General features: G+C 54.1%; 1 protein-coding gene across 1 annotated transcript in view; it reads right to left on the bottom strand.

Annotated features, from left to right (window-relative positions):
• Positions 1-17,197, bottom strand: part of COL22A1 (collagen type XXII alpha 1 chain) — a 224,960-nt gene that overhangs the window by 160,830 nt on the left and 46,933 nt on the right. Inside the window, exons 4-8 of the mRNA XM_018058603.1 lie at positions 13,496-13,570; positions 8,903-9,014; positions 6,568-6,691; positions 2,229-2,504; positions 446-526 (exon numbers count right to left, since the gene is read on the bottom strand). Of these exons, the coding sequence (XP_017914092.1) occupies positions 446-526; positions 2,229-2,504; positions 6,568-6,691; positions 8,903-9,014; positions 13,496-13,570 (668 nt within the window). The remainder of the gene's footprint in view (positions 1-445; positions 527-2,228; positions 2,505-6,567; positions 6,692-8,902; positions 9,015-13,495; positions 13,571-17,197) is intronic.

Here is a 17,197-nt window from a genome sequence, read left to right on the forward strand (position 1 = left end):
GAGAGTGGAGAGGAGGCGCCTGGGCGGAGGCGGAGGTGGGGAGGACCCAGGACAGGCAGAACCGCACAGAGGGTCCAGGCACAGCAGGCAGTCTGGGCCGGCCCGCTGTTCCCGACCCCGAGCTGCCTCCCCAGTCCTGCTGATGAGCCCTGAGCACTGGCAGCACCAAGGCCCTTCTCTCCTAGGGACATGCGGCCAGCCTCTGCCCCTCACCACCCAGAGCTGGGCCCCTGGGGCAGCTGACTGAGGCCAGAGGGACCTGCTCCCCCAACCCAGGCCCCACCCGACCCGGAACTGGAGCCCCTGGTGATGACCACCAGGCTCCCTCCCTCTGATGGCGGATGTCCTGATTCTGCTCCCAGACCCTGGACACCGCCTCCCCAGGGGGTCACGGGGAGGAAGTCAGGGCCTGTCCCCCCACCCCCCGGGCAGAGTCTCTGCTCACCGGACCGGAGGGGATGTCACAGCAGGTCTCCAGTTCCGCGTGCCGGGAGTCGCAGTAAATCACGACCCGCTGGAGGTCAAACTGGGAGGGGAAGCAAGGTCAGAGGATGAGTTTGGGGGGCTCAGAACCCAGGCTCCCCCCTTGTATCAGGCAGGCCCCACTCAGGGATCCGGCCCACTTCCTCCTTGGGGTCCTGTGTGGTGGTCTGACTCTGAGCTGAATGTCAGAGGGAGCCAAAGTGTCATCTACCAACATCCCATCCTTCCAAAAGTACAAGCCTCGCATGTAAGGAGCGAGTGAGCACAGGCTAGGAGCAGTGTCTCCTGCTTTCTGTGAGCCAGGCCCTCGCACGCCCCTCCTCTCCCCGCTCAATGCCGCTGCGCTCACTATAGGCCAGGCTGTGACGCGGTCACCAACAGTCTCCAAAGCTTCAGCATGTTCCCCTTTTCGACTCTTCAGCAGCTCCACAGTGTCTTAACTGAACTTTTTTTCATATCACAAATCTGCTTCTATCACTGTCTTCAATCCCACTGTGCCCTTAATATAAAGGGCTCTATTACCCCATTTTCCCCAAGAAAGCACATCTAAAGAGCTACCAGCATATTCAAAACCCAAGACCTGTTGGTTATGATGGTAAAACACCAAGGCAACCTAAATACCCACCAACAGGAGAACAAAAAAGCAAAATGTACACGAAAACACAGTATTACAAAGCAGCTAAAAGGAATAAAAGCTTAGACACACAATTTTGAGAGGAAAAAAACAGTATGTGACTGTGTTGTACATACATTTCAAAACATCCAGCACACATCCAACAACGCTACGTTCGATCACAGAAATGCAAATACATGGGGGAAAAAAAGAGATGGCTTTGGGAAGAGCTAGCTATCCCAGATCATGATTCGTTCACCCCTTGGCAAGCGGGGGACACTTCCGGTCAGAAGGATAGAGTGACTTTAGTTTGAAGACGGTGCGCGCGCGCGTGCGTGCGTGCGTGCGTGCGTGCGTGCGTGCGTGTGTGTGTGTGTAGGTGTCGGAATGCACCTCTAGAGGAGAAAATACATTAAAGGAAGAAGGAAAAGAGAGAAAAGGAGGAGGAAAAACAAAGAAGAATGATGGAATGAAGATGGAGGACAGCTCTTTCCAGCTACTGAATCATTCCCGGTGAACATCCCGGGATAGTTGAATGGGGATGCTTTTTACTTATTTCCCACATACTTGGCTATATTTTCCTAATTTCCCACAATCAGAGAAGGGAAAAGAGTCTATTTAAATGTAAAGGAAACTATGTAACTACTACCCATCGATTTGCCTACCCTTATGGGTAGACGTGGCTCAGCAGTAAAGAATCTGCCTGCAACGCAGGGGACACAGAAGACGTGGGTTTAATCCCCGGGTCGGGAAGATCCCCTGGAGGAGGGCATGGCGACCCACTCCAGTATTCTTGCCTGGAGAATCCCATGGACAGAGGAGCCTGGCGGGCCACAGTCCATGGGGTCACACAAGAGTCGGACGTGACTCCGCCTGACGAGTGTGAGTGTGATATGGAGACACATGAGCCACATTCCCAGCACAGAGCACCGTGCCCGGCACACAGGAGGTGCTCGGCATATACGCTAAATGAGCAAGTGGCTAGCTCACTGAACGAGTGAATGACGGGACCTGGCAGTGTTCTGGGCCAGGGCCCTCCCTCCTAAGGCGGCCCGAGTGATACAGGCAGGCGTGGGGGCACCCGGCTCCTGAGGCCCCTGCGCTGAGGTGACCCCGTGACCCCGGAACTCACGTCAACAGGCACGCTGTCGTAGAGGCGCTTGCCGATCGCCGTCTTGCCCTGGATGTCGATGTTCTCCCGCTCCTCGAGGGGCAGCGTCTGCACCAGCGCGCAGTCGACGTACAGGGAGGCGTGCTGGGCCTGCACACTCAGGGCCACCTTGTGCCAGTCCCGGTCGAAGAGGTCGTGGACCCGGGGGCCCCGGAAGACCACCCTGACGGCGTCCTTCATGGCGCCAACGGCGCTGTACTCCACGGCCTTGTTCTCGCCGTCCAGCCGGATGGACACCTGCGGAGGAGGGCACCGGGGGCCCGTGAGCTGCCTGGGCCCGAGGCGGAGAGGACAGCGGGGAGGGGAGGCCGCAGAGTCAGGCCCCGGCCGCAACCCTCCCCATCCGGTCAGCCTCGGCGGCCCCCTCACCGCGATGCGATGGCTGACAGCTACCTTGTACACTGTTCCCAACCTTGTACTGGAAGACTTGAGCTCACACGTTAATCCAGGGGTCAAACTCTCAAATGCCGAGAGGGGCCAAGCCGGTAAGAGCAATTCGTAAACCTGAAAGTGTGGATGAGGCTTGAGCTGTGAAACCTACCAGAAACTGCCAGTGGTTTCAGCGTCCTTTAAAAGCCCAGAGAACAAGACTGTTGCCAGGTGCCAGGTGCCAGTCTGTGATGCGTCCACTAACCTGCCGCTAACCTGCTCTCTCTCTCACCTTGAGGATAAAAATGAAGCCTCAGCAAAATACAGGGAACTTGCCCTTCTTGTTCACTGGATTACCCCCATTTTGCCTTTTGTAAAATGCCTGGAAAACTCTGGAGGAAACTTTTAACTTTCCTCCTACACCCAAACTGGCAAATCACTTTTAAGCTGCGTGACCTCAGGCAGGTTATTTAACCTCTGTGTGCTATTTCTTCATTTGTAAAATAGCACCAATGATCGTGCTGACTTCATAGAGCTGTTACAGGGATAAAATGAATTTACAGATATGTAAAACATTTACAGTACTTATTATAAGTCAAGCACTGTTCCACATATCAACTATCATAAATCAAGCGAGTTCAAAGACATCCCTGCAGTGCAGCCTTCTCCGAGACACACACATAACTGGATTCTAGCCTGGTCATTTGCTCTCACATCCTCAGGCATGTTGATTTATTTTTTCATAGCACTTTGGGTCAGTATATGAAAATATCTCGTTCACTTATTTGGTCCATCTGTTTCTTGCCTGCCCCACCCCATCTTTTTAAGCAGGCACTCTGTCTCTGTCACTCATTTCTTTAACCCCAGTAGCTAGGACAACCAACACACACCACACAGTAGCACTTAACAGAAAGGGAATGAATGAATGGGAGCGCTGAGGTTAAAGGAAGGAGCCCACTGCTCTGCAGATCAGCCAGTGTTCAGGACACCACCCAGGTGTTCTGGTTCCCCTGTCTGGGCTCCACGTGGGCTCAGTCCAGCCAAGGGGGACCTAAGATTTATTATTTTTTGCACTGTCTGGTGGTATGTTACAATTATAGTGAGAAACAAAACTATGAACCCCTAATAACCTGAAACTTCTCATGTGCTGTGCTTAGTCGCTCAGTTGAGTACAACTCTCTGCAACTCCATGGACTGCCGCCCGCCAGGTTCCTCTGTCCATGGGGATTCTCCACGCAAGAATACTCGAGTGTGTTGCCATGCCCTCCTCCTGAAACTTGGCATGCATATAATCTAATACTTGTGATTAAACCTAGTCTGCTACTTCTTGCAATTGGCTTCACCTGTTTGAGCCCTGAATCCCTGAGGACCTGGGGAGCTTCATGAGGCCATGACTTTTTCTCCAATGTTTCCATTTCTTCCAGCACGATACAGAGCACAGGAAGGCCTGTCAGGCCCAAGTCCTGCGTCTACCAATCTGAGCCAGGAGGCCTCAGGAAGACAGCCCACGGGTCGGATCCGTCAGCAAACCCTGCCAATTCTATTTTCAAAATACATGCCCGGAATCCGATTTCTCCTCATTCCCCATGATCACTTGCTCTAAGTCAGCCTCATCCCTTGCCAAGAGGACAATGGTCTCCCAGGCTCCCTGTTCCAGGCCTGCCCACCTTCCAGGGCCTGGTCTCAGGTCCCTGCACTGGCCGCCCACCCGGTCAGGAGCCTCATCTCTAAGTATGCCCCCCTCCACCCCTGCTCCAGGCCCAGCCTCCTTCCTGGCCCTTTATCAGACCTGGAATGAGTGAGCGCCCCTCAGTTTCTCCCAATGACATGCCAGTGGTCAAGGGAGGCTGTAATCCTACATGGGGTCACAGAGGTAAATATAGCTACACGGTTACATGTCTACAGGTCCAAGAGCACACAGGGAGGCTGCTCGCAACACTGCTCAGAGCTCATCTGCTGCTTGGCTTCTGCCCACTTTTCCTGGGTCCGGCCAGGATTCCCCAGGGCATGCTTGGGGTGGCCATCGTGGCGTTTCCAGGGAAGGGTCAACCCCGAGGTTGGTTCGACGGAACAGGACTGCCAGGTGCCTCTCCAAAAGGCAGGTTCTGACTGCGCACGGCTCTGCAGGATCCCGGCCTGGGGCGCATTCAGATAGAAGAGGAGGGGGTGGAGATGGCCGAGGGAGCACGCAGCCCTGCAAACGCCATGAAGGAAGAGGACCCAGACGGCGGGGGCAGTGCACGCTCACCCACAGGAATGTCATGGCAGGCGCCCAGGCCCACAGCACCGGACCCCGCGGCGCCAGAGATGTGCGTGTCTGCAGACGGTGGATGGGGGTCACGGTGCACTGCCTGCTCTCTGCAAAAACAGCCTCCGGAGCAGACGCTCACCTCTGTCCAGCCTCCCGCGCTCAGGAAATCAGGCCAGGGCAGCCAAGCCTGACCATGCTCTGCATCCCAGTCTGACCGGGGATGCTGTGGCAGTGTCATTCCACAGGACTAGCTGATGGGGACCAAAGCCAGCGGGGCACACTGGTCAAGAGACAGACTTGGAGTTCAACCGCCTGGGTTCCAGTCCCACCTCCCCCCATCATGACCTACGAATGCCAGGCAGACACTGAAGCTCACTGCGATGGTAACAGCAGAGCCTATTCATGGGGCGTCTCCAATGGCTCAGATGACAAAGAATCTGCCTGTGATGCAGGAGACCTGGGTTTGATCCCTGGGCCAGGAAGAGGCCCTGGAGAAGGAAATAGCAGAGGAGCCTGGCGGGCTACAGTCCACGGGGTCGCAAAGAGTCAGACACGACTGAGCGACTACCCCTTTCACAGTTTTCACAGGGTGGTTATGAGAACTGAAGAAGGATCTCCGAAGCAGTCGGAACAAGCCTGGGCTCCTACTGACTGTGTGTGAGTGTGGGTACAACGTGTGCTCGGGGTCAGGGCTCAGCTTCAACCTCGGGAAGGGAACTCACCACCATGAAGCAAGTCCCCTCTCAGCGAGCAGCCCGTGAGAGTGGCTGCTGTGGTCCTGTGGCTTGAGCATGCTTTTGTTTTGTTTCAACCCCAAATGAAAATACATCAGTGTCTCCCAGATGAAGATGGGTCATGTGTTGATACCGCTCATATGTCGTCAAGAGGGGACAAGGGTGAATGATAGACACGGTTGGTCCACGAGCTCTGAGAACAAGGGGTTTGAGAGGTGCATCTCAGATGAACGCATCGTGCTGACGGTCTGCGTCTGGAGAGAGGCAGGCCCCCACTCGGCTCCTGCTGCCACTGGACTGTCCTAGCTTCACAGGGATGAGAACCAGAATGCACTCAATGTGGGCAAAGACAGGCTGCAGAGCTCCATTCAAGGTCAAACCAAGGATGACCATAAAAACCCTATTACACATCAGGCAGCATCTTAGATGCTTTACAGACATCACTCTGTACGATGCCTCCACCAACCACTGACGGGAGGTGCTCTGTGTCCCGACTAAGAACATCAGGACTTGGAAAGCCAGCATGGCCCTGAGCCCACACCAAGAAAGGACCAGACACAAAGTCTGAGCCCCAGTCATGCCAACTCTGAGCAGGTTTCTTCCACCGCATCACGAACACGCTGCTAATGGAACACGTGCATTAGGACAGCGGTGCCGGCTGCCAGCTCCCCAGCTGGACTGAGGGTCCCTGAGGCAGTAGCTAGGCCTCCAGCCCAGCAGGGTGCTGGGCACTTGGCCATCAGGGAGAAATGAGGCTGCAGTCCCCCCGGGGGACTCCCTGTCCCCCAGGGGTCTCCCAGTCTCTGCAGGTGCCCTGGGCCTGGATACACTGGACTCTCCATTTTCAGGGCCCAAGACAGGGACCCGTGGAGAAAACACAGCGGTGCTGCCCTGCCCACAAGGAGGAGACAGAAGCCAGCACTGGGACACGGCGGGCGGCGCGCACCTGCGGGATGCCGTACTGGTCGATGACCTGCCAGATATACCAGTCTTCTCTCCGGGACGATTTCCTGAGCCGGAAGGTGGTGACAAAGGCGTACTCATCGGGCAAGCCTTGCGGGAACACGTCCCTGGAGGGAGACAAGAGACAGACACCACCAGGCTGAGGGCAGAGGCTGCAAAGGAAGCCCACGCACCCCAGGGTCACTGAGTCTTGCCACACTGACCTCGTGGATTTCTGAAGTCCACTTCCCCCCCTGCCTTCACTGCCTTTTCCTTCCAGCAGTGCCTCCACACAACTCTTTCTGAGCCCTGCCTTGGCCCCTTCAAATCTACCTGCTCCCCTCCAGGGCTCACCTGCTTCCATCTCTCCAAAATCAATGAGAGATGCTACCCTGCCTCCTTCCCTGGGGTCAGATGCAGCCGACTGTGCCAGCCCTCACCTCTCCCTGCCTGCTGCCCCCAGCAAGGCCGCACAGGGGTGTCTTATCCTGCCTGGTTGCTGCCCCACGTCAAAGGACATCCTCCATCCCCTACAGAGCATGGGGGCCAGCTTTCATCTGGGAAAGTCCTTCAACCCCATCAGCTCCAGCCCAGACAGCCCTACAAGGCAGGCACACTGCCCTTTGCTGACAGCATCCCAATGGAGCGTGGCTCCCCGCCAGAGTCAGGGGCGTGCAGAGCTGTGCCACTCCTGTCCTAGCTGAGGGCGGCCGGGCTGTTGGGGCAAAACTCCTGGGGCTCAGTGGCCCAGTAGAGGCTCCCCCCCAGAGACTGGCTGGTCTCCAGAGCGCCCCTCATCACTATCAGCTGTTGCCCTGCACACCCTGCTCAGAGGCACTGCCTTCCGCACTGGAGCAGGTGGAGGCTGTCTGGTCCAAGAGCCAGGATGGGAAATGAGGGGGCGTCTGACTTCCTGGTTCTCAGACTCGTGGACCCTCAGGGACCCTTGGTTTGGCTGTAGGAGCTGCGAGCAAAGACTGGTCCTCCCTCTGTGATTCTCGGGTCTCAGATCTGAGCCGCGAGTCGGCCCGGCTGCTCAGAGTCGTTCTCTGAGCTTGGGTTTCACCCTGGATCACACTGCGGCACTGGGAGCAGCGCCCATCACTTTCCCGGGCCTCCCCCGGAGTCAGGGCCACCCCGGTCACTGCCCATGGGAGGGTCTGCACAGACATGGGCTTGGGAGCCTCGGACGGACACTGCCCTTCACCTCCTTTTTCATCTTATTGCATCAGTGAAGCCTACTCTGCTATGCAGTTTCTAAACACACTTACATCTCAACACACATGTATGTGTAACATGGACTGCAGCCTACCAGGCTCCTCCATCCATGGGATTTTCCAGGCAAGAGTACTGGAGTGCACTGCCATTTCCTTCTCCAGGGGATCTTCCCAACCCAGGGACTGAACCCACATCTCTCGCATCTCCTGCACTGGGAGGTGGATTCTTTACCCACTGAGCCACCTGGGAAGCCCGTGTATGTATCTATGTATTCATAACTGTATCTACATCTGTTTATATACAGGCATGCCTGGTTTTGCTTTAGCTTTACAAAGATACTGTGTTTAGCTACTGCTTTAGCTTTGAAGACACTGTGTTTTTTTAAAATGGAAGACTGGTGGCTACTCTGCACCAAGCAAGTCCATCGCTGCCACTGTCACACAGCATTCTTTTTTAATTAAGGTATGTACATTGTTTTGTTAGACATGATGCTGTTGCACACTTAACAGACTACAGTTCGGTGTAAACGTAACTTTGATAACACACCGGGAAACCAAAAGATTTGTGACTTGCTTTGTTTTGACGTTCAATTTACTGTGGTGGCCTGGAACCAAAGCTGTACTAACTTAAGGGCACGCTCCTATCTCTATCTCTGTCACTACCTTCCTGTAAATCTAGCAAGAGACTGAGACTTTTCCTTTGGCTGAGTATACACACACAGATGTACAAGAGAGGGTAAAGGGAATGGCGTTGGAGGACTGGAGTTTGAGGTCAACTTCTGCTTCCTAGGACTGAGATTTTGAACAGGTTACTGTCCCATTTTGAGACCAAAAAAAAAAAAAAAACTACATGCATGAGTGAATGGAGGATGGACACCAAATCCATATGGAGAGGTGACCGGGAGGACCAGGGAACCAGCAACATCACTGGAAACAGATCAGTTAAGAAACGGGGGGAATTTCCGGGGTCAGTGATATGGACGTTTCATCGCAAGGTGATCTCACCAGGCACTCTGGAGGCTAAACCCCTACCCAGTGCTTAGCGAGCAACCAAGCTCACTGGCTGCTTCCCGCCCTCGCTAAGGCGTCCAGGGCAGGTCTGGGGCAGAAGCCAGCACTCACTCGGTCCTCTGCACCACAGGGAAGGATCCCATCCGGACGTAGGAGCTCTGTGCCCCGTTCTCTCTCTCCCCCAAGAGCGTCTTCACACTGAACAAGTCCATCAGGTCAAAACCTGTCCAAAGAGACAAGAGGCGCATCAGAGAGAAGACGACTGTGTCCGTGATACCGCAGGAACGGAAAGGTGTCTTTCGCTTTGTTTTGGCTCCAAGAGAGGACCTTGCTCACTGGTCATGGGAAGTAATGGGAAAGACATGATCTTGGGTTCAGGGGAGCTGGCGGGACAAGGCGGGGCATCCAGGTCAGTCACGTATCTGTGTGATGCCGAGCAGCGACATAACCCACAGGAGCCTGGGTGCTTGGTTGTGACAGAAGGTTGACATGCCACCTGAGGCTGTCCTAAGGACCCCAGGTGGCCATTCAACACAGGGTAGGAAGCTGACTCAGCAAGTCGGTTGTTCCTTAGGATTCTGCATCACCAGCCACACATCCTGACCCACGACCCTCTACAAAACTGCCTGGACCAGCGTGGGGGGCTGGCTTGAGTCCTGCAGATACGGTCCTCAGATAAGCCCAACCACAATGCCCGCATGGACACATCAGTGGGATGCATCGGCCTGACACTGCGTCCCCGGAGCAGGAAGCGCTCCCGGCCGGTGAAGGGAGGCCCTCACCCGTCTCCACATCCCCAGGGCGAACGTGCCACTCAGCATCAGCAGCACCAAACCCACGGTTCTTCAGGAAGATTCCTCTGTCTCCAGCACTCTGGGGTGCAGCCACAGGAAACAGGAAACGAACTCTCACATTAGGGTGATTAAAACATCTTCTACCACAAAATTCTGTCCTAAGAGATGACTGACTCATCCAACTTGTATTCTTGAGAGCCTGTCTATTCCCAGCTCTGCACAAGGAGCTGCAAGGACAGAAAGCACTGACCTCCGACCGAGAGTCTGAGCAGCAGCAGAGCCAGAGCATACTGCGCTGACCCTGCAAGTGAAACTGTTAGTCTCCCCCTCGTGTCTGACTCTTTGCCGCTCCATGGGCTGCAGCCCCGCCAGGCTCCTCTGTTCATGGGACTCTCCAGGCCAGAAAATACTGGAGTGGGTTTTTCCATTTCTTCCTGCTCACGAGGTCCTAGCTATGTGACCTGAGGCAGGGTGCCTGACGTCTCTGAGCATCCATTTCTTCATCTGCAGAAAAGGGACCATCTTTGCATGCGTCTCACAGGGTTGTGGTGAAGCTTGAATGATATGGTACAGAGCTCATCATACAGAGCCTGACATGCAGTGAAAGATCCATGAAATAGTTTTCATATTAATTACTTCCCCTGACAATGACTGCAGTCTCTTATCCCACTACATCTGTCCATGGATTTCATTTATTCATTCAATATGTATATTTTGAGAGCCTGCTCTGAGCCAAGCACATGTCAGCACTGGCAACAAGCTGGGAGAACTGGCCCCCAGAGGTTCCCAAGAGAGTGGGTTTAAAATCCAGCAGGCACATGCCTGATGCCCACACAGGAAGGTGCCAGGGCTGAACAGGAAAGAGTCCTGCTCCTTCCCTTCACAGAGCCATCCCTCTTCCTGGAAACTTCCACCTTCAGTTTGGTTTCCCTGTAGTAGTTATTTGTGAGAGAATAACAAAAAAAAAAGACTTCAAAAAGCAAACATATGCTCTACTGCCTAATTCCACTTTCACTGGTTTCCATGAATAAAAACAAAGACTTAAACACCACGAAACTGAACAACAAGCAATTAACGAGGTGGCAGCAAAGGGCACAGAGAGAAAGATGAATTGCCTGCAATAAATAAAGGCCGGGAAGGAAAATGAAAAATGTTCTGAGGTAAGCAGACTCGAATGTGATGCACCGAGAGATAAAGAGGCAATTGTTTAACGCAGAAAGTGTGAGGGGGCACCTCCCTGAAGTCGTGGACTCAGCTGAAGCAAATGGCATCAGGGACACCGTGACCACCGCCCAGTGTCCTTCAAAGGTCTGCGAGGGACCGAGCTCCGCTGGACGCCCTGGGCATGAGAGTCACTTCCAGGTCTTTAGTGGGTCTGGCCGAGGTGCACACAGTGTCTGTGTCCGAGGAGGAAGCTGAGCAATCGGGGGGTGGGGGGTGGGGCCTGATCTGATTCATGCTTCCATCCCTGAAAAAGGATGGAATCTGCTGTTGTTCTTAACTGAGGCTCCACTTGTGGAAAGAGGGAAGGAGAGAAGAAAGGAATTCTCTAAACCACTCAGGGCTTTCTATGTCTTACAATGCCCCATTGGCTGCTCAGATTTCAGTAGTCAATAGGACAAAATTCCCAACGTGCCTCCCACTACCTGAAGTCTACTGTCCACAGAGAAATGTGCACAGAGGTGGGCAGTGTCCGTATAGTGGGTAGATGGGAAGAAGGGAGATGTCTGGGCTTGTATAGGAGCACATGGAGTATCTGCCTGGCCCAGCTGAGGAGACTTCAAGGAAGGCTCCCAAGAGGAGGCAAGGCCTGGCCTGAATTTAAAGAACCAATGACATGTGGGGAGAGGAGGAGGGAAGGGCATCCAAGGTAACTGGATGTGCAAAGGTCACCAGACCTGAGTCAGTGAGGTTCCTTCTGAGAATCCCCACTATTTCGGGATGTCAGGAACCACGAGCGGGGGACCAAGGAGTGAGTGAGGCGGGTGCAGATTGGGCCAGGTTCTGACGACCACGTGAGGCAGCCTGGGTTTCTTTCTGCAGGAGGTGGTGGGGCGTGGAAGGGCTTTAAAGCAGGGAGAAACACAACCCGGGGCCTGTGCTCAGAGATCACTCTGGCCGCAGGGATGGAGGAGCTGGGGGACCGGGGAGGACCAGACTGGAAACATGGGGCTGGGGGAGAGGGGGAGGGAAGAAGCACTAGGCTGGGACCATCTGAGACAGTCGGGACTTGGCGATGATTATCTGGACGTCAGAGACCAGGCAGGAGGAGAGACCCATCAGAATGTCTGTGGCCAAGTTTCAGAGTAAGACCGAGCCCAGCACCTTCCTTCACCATTAAATAACTCCTCCAGAGAGCATTGCATAACATCATAGTTGCTAGAATCTGCAGAATGTTCAGGTTCAGAGCTGGGAGGGGTCCTAAAAGACATTATGCCAGAAGTGGGTAAACGGAGTCCCAGACTGCCGCCTCCAACTGCCTGGTCTGTCCTCCACCCCGTCCTCACTGCTCCAGCCCCACTGAGCCCGAAGACTAGCTGGAGTCACTTAAGGAAACGAGCCTTTGCAAACCGCATCTTTTACAAAAGCTGCTCCCATTACCCGGCTGCGCTGAACTTGGCAGGTCTGCAGCACCTTCCACCCTTAATTCCAGCCTCAGCCCCCAGCAAGTGGCTGCAGTGGGACCCTGCTGGGACGCTCTAGGAAGTGGGTCAGAGGGCCTGAGTGTTTCCTCACCCGTGGTCACTGGCTGAGCGCTGGGTTACTCCATTACACCCGAGGAGGGTTAACCCCGATTCATCTCACCTGCTGTGCACACAGGCAGCACAGTCTCCTGCCATTCTAGAAACATCCCCCAGGCACCAAGATGCAGATGCTGCCTTGTTCATGAGGGCAGGCAGGGTCCCTCGGGTAGGGGTGGGGCAGAGCAGCACCTACGAGACACCTGGTTCTGATCGCCCATGGCTCACTGCCTCGGGAGGGAGACCGCATGTGGGTTCATACTGGACCTGAGATGCTTTAGGGTGGATGGATGGGGCTCCCGACCCGGCCGGCACTGGTGAGGAGAGCCGGGCTGCTGTCCTGGACGGGGAGAAAGCTCCCCTGTGATCACGCACCTCAAGTGTCTGCAGGACGCCCGGCCACAGGGAGCAGTAGAAAGATGCTCACCACCAGGATAAAGGGGAAGCCGGCTCAGCCGTCCCCGCGTACCCCCAGTCACCCCGCCCGGGCTGGATGGAGCCAGCCTCTGCAGTGCTTATTTCTGCTGCTGGCTCTGCAGTCATGTGTCTCTCTGCTCCCTCATCCATTGATTTGCTCCTATATTTATAACTCTGATTCACTCTCTCCTTCACGCCCAAATGCAGCTATTTATTCACCTTCTTACTCGGGCTGCCCATCACTTACTCATTCCCCACGTCCCTCATCCTACTTCATTCTCTACCAATGCCTATACATCACCACTGACTCCCAGATGGAAGACGTGAACGGCCTCCCCCAGTGGGCAGTTTGTGGACAGGAGTTGCCACCTGCACTGTTCAGACCATCCCCAGGACTTTGGTGAAAGACAGCGATGAGGACAGTACCAGCAAGGCTACCACCCTTGAGTCCAGGAGGGTTGTGGTCAAGTCCAGCAAAGAAGAAAGTGGAAGTGTTAGTCACTCAGTCGTGTCTGACTCTTTGTGACCCCATGGACTGCAGCCCACCAGGCTCCTCTGTCCGTGGGATTCTCCAGGCAAGAATACTGGAGTGGGTTGCCATCCCCTTCTCCAGGGGATTTTCCCAACCCAGGGATTGAACCCAGGTCTTTGGCATTGCAGGCAGACTCTTTGCAGTCTGAGCCACCTGGGGATATTCACGTCTGGCAAACAGCATCACAAAGCAAGCTGTGCTGGCTGGCTGTTTCTCGTACCTGTGATCTCCTTGGTTCCACCATTGGTGTGCTTAAAGCGATCTCCTTCCACACGAACGCTGGGGCAGAGCACATCTGAGAAGGGCGAGAGGAGAGACTGATAAGCAATCTTGACGTTCCCTCCGTGGAAAGTGACAGGGCAGAGACCCCGTCCACCCCCCAGCATGTGGGACATCTGCCGGGAGCAGCGGCAGAAGCAGGGCCCCACCGACCGGGCGTTCTGTTTACTCCCAGATGTACCTGATGCACATGGGCCCTAATGCCAGTGCCGTGCCCAGAGGTGACACAGGAATAGGCAAGGTCCCAGCAGGGAGCTCACAGTGTGTCCAGTAGAGGGAGCCCAAGAGCAATGCCCACAGGATCAACAGGGTCCTAAGTGACAGGAATGGGTCTGGGTTCCTGGGGGTCTCAGGATCCCAACACCCAGCCCAGCCTGGGAGGTCAGGGAAGCTTCCCCAGAAAGGTGACGCTTGCAGTTTCTCCTAAAGGAACAGTAAGACTCAGCCAGCCAGACCAAAGAACAAAAGGGGACACAGGCAGAGAGGGAATGTCACGAAGGCATGAACTTAATAGATGAGAATTCCAAGTCAGAGAGGTGTCAAAGGGACGGAAACATGCCGAGAGCCTACCGGCAAGGCATCTGTTATGCTGCCTGAGGGAGCTTCAGGTGCCACTCCAGGCACATCCCAGAGGAAGCAAGACTGCCCAGTCATACAGAGGCAATGGGGGAAGTCAAAGTGAACCATACGTCATTACGTGGCATAACATATCTAAACATCTTCGTGATTTCTCACCTTAAAAAAACTGGAAGGAAAAGGGATTCTTTCAGTTGCCCTAAAAATCCCAGAAACTCATTGTTACCAAAGGGGAAAAGGTCAGTTCAGTTGCTCAGTCGTGTCCGACTCTTTGCGACCCCATGGACTGTAGCACTGTAGCACATCAGGCCTCCCTGTCCATCACCAACTCCCGGAGTTCACTCAAACTCATGTCCATTGAGTCGGTGATGCCATCCAGGCACCTCATCCTCTGTCGTCCCCTTCTCTTCCCAAGGAAAGGGTAGGGAGGGATAAACTAAGAGTTTGGGCTTGACGGATACAAACTACCATATGTGTGTGTGTGTGTGTGTGTGTATACATATACATATATATATATACTAGATAAACAACTAGGGCATAGTGTACATATAACACAGGGAACTATAGTAAATATCTTGGAGTAACCTAGAATATTAAAGAAACTGGAAACGAGTATGCACGTATATATACATCTATGTGCATAACTGAATCACTCTGCTGTACATCTGAAACTAACACAGCATTGTAAGCCAACTATTATTCAGTTTTTAAAAATCCTACCCAGAGAACCCACTGCGAATGTTAAAGTCTCGGGCCCTAGTGGTGGCTTTCCTGCAAGTCCCCTAATCTCCTTCTCGGTGTGAGCGTGTGTGCCATGGGACACCTTACAGAGAATATACTTGTCTAGGGTAGCTTGGAGGAAGGGCAAGATCCAAGCCATAACGGGATTAAATTTATCACCAGAGGCAACTCAGCATCTGCCCTGGAAGCAATCTGGTAACATACATTATTGCAATAATCACACCCGATCAGGCAGTTCCGTCATCCCACAGATTTCACATACGATGACCTCTTTTCAGCACAAGTGTTTCATTGTGGGACCCTTCACCAATCAGGAGTGAGAAGCAAGAATGGGATTCTCCCTGATTTGGGAGGAGGTATTTTTAATATTTATCCTCGAAGGCACCAGAGGTCTGACAGGCCCCAAGGAAGGGGTTATTTTGGAAACAGCACAGAGCTATGTGTGTCTAGAACCACATATATGCAAGTGGGTGCCGGCGCCGCGCAGGGTGCAGACAGCGCCACCCAGGACAGCAGCAGCTGTGGGTGACAACCAACTGCTTCAAGGCTGGCAGGCCGCCAGAGGGATGCGCTGGGACTGTGCGTCATTAAAATGAGTTGACTCTGACCTTTCTAGCCTTGATTATCAGCAAACCTCTGCAGTCTGACGGCTGGAGCTCAGTGCAGGCAAAGCCACTGAGCCTTTGTCTCTGCAAATATCCCGGGGGAAGGCCCTGATTCCCGACCCTGGATGGTCAAAGACAGTTCGAAGGCCATGAACACAGAAAAGATGGAAACGTTTCAGAGATGTCAACATGTGCCCACACCACTTTAAAAAATCAGTCCCCAGACCACCTGCCAGTCCCCTCATGGGAGCCATCACTAAGCCCCATACACGCCAAAGCCTCAAGAGGGAATTTATAGCTAACAATAAGTCATAACAAATGGCTCCCAAAATACACCCTGCATCCATGCTCCCCAGGGAAGAGAGGGCCCTGGAGGGTCACCTCTCTGCAGGGAGTGGGGGTGAGCACCCAAAGTCACTCTCAGCTCATAACTACGTGCCTTTGGCCAAGACATGTCCACCTCTTGGATAATGATCTATTTATTTCCACATGAGCTTGCTTATTGGAATTGAAATACTTACAGAGGTCCAGATACAATCCAGGTCCTGAGCTAGTTTTAAGGGCCCACAAATGAGAAAACAGATAAGATAGCATCCCTGCCTTCAGGGTGCTCGTGGGCTGACTGTAGCCAGGGCCTGAGACAGGTCAGCTCCAGGAAGTGCCAGGGATACCCTGACACCCTGTGTCTCCTTGCCTCACAGCATCCTCCTCCTTGACCCTGCAGACTCTGGTCAGCAGCCCCCTGGGCCTTGCTCCCACTCACCCCAGCCTGAGTGAGGACCCCTTGGCAGGGTCCCGTGTCCTAGGGCTGGTGGTGCCATGCTGAAGGTGCTGACCAGCGTGGCTGCCTCCCCAGTCAAGTCTAAGGGCCCAGCTGAGTCTCAGTCCAGCTCTGTCTCCACTGCCTTCCCGGCTCCAGGCTCAGAACGGGAGGCGAGTCCACGATGGAAGGAAGGACCAGCGATGCCTGAACCAAAGCTGAGCGGTAGACCAGATGCCTCCCAGGAAAGGGCTTCATTGTGCTTTTGACCGGGTGAGAACTCAGAATCCAGGACCCCAGCCACCAAGGTGGGGCAGGCACTGTTAGCTGCCACCCTAATACCCATCCCTCACTTCCTCCTGGCAAAAACAATGTCACTTTTATTCAGGTGAGCAGCATTGTTAGCCCAGGGAGTAAAGTGGTGAGTGGTAGGTTGAAGCCGATTATGACTCCTATGGTCCCCACCTTTCCAGCCACCCCCTCCAGCTAGAGATGCACCTGTGACCCGGTTCTGGCCAAGGGCGTAAACACCGGAAGCGCATGGTGGGTGGGGGCGGGCGGGGGTCTGAGAAGGCCTCCGTTTCCCTGATGGATGGGGACAGGTAGGCCGAAGGGGCTGGCAGGGGCATGTTCCCTTCCTCCTCCTTCAAATGCAGGACATCTGTAGGACTGTCTAGGAGAACTGAAGAAAGAGGAACTCCGCTGCCTCCAAGTCCAAGTGAAAAGCTTGAGAAAAAGCAAAGAAGCTGCTGAGAGACTGGATTATCGTCACATATCCCACCAATACAGACTTTTCCGGTTATCATTCAGGATCAACACAAGGAGCTGCTCTGGAATTAAGGAGGAGAGTAAGTTCTCAGCAGTCAAAATGTGTATTTAACTAGTTCCCGGTGAGCTGGTTGCTTTTCCTTTTTAAAGTGTGAAAGCAGAAAAAAGATACAGCTGATGACAAAGCCCCTGT

Source organism: Capra hircus, chromosome 14, assembly GCF_001704415.2.
Source record: "Capra hircus breed San Clemente chromosome 14, ASM170441v1, whole genome shotgun sequence".
NCBI classification, from domain to species: Eukaryota; Metazoa; Chordata; class Mammalia; order Artiodactyla; family Bovidae; genus Capra; species Capra hircus.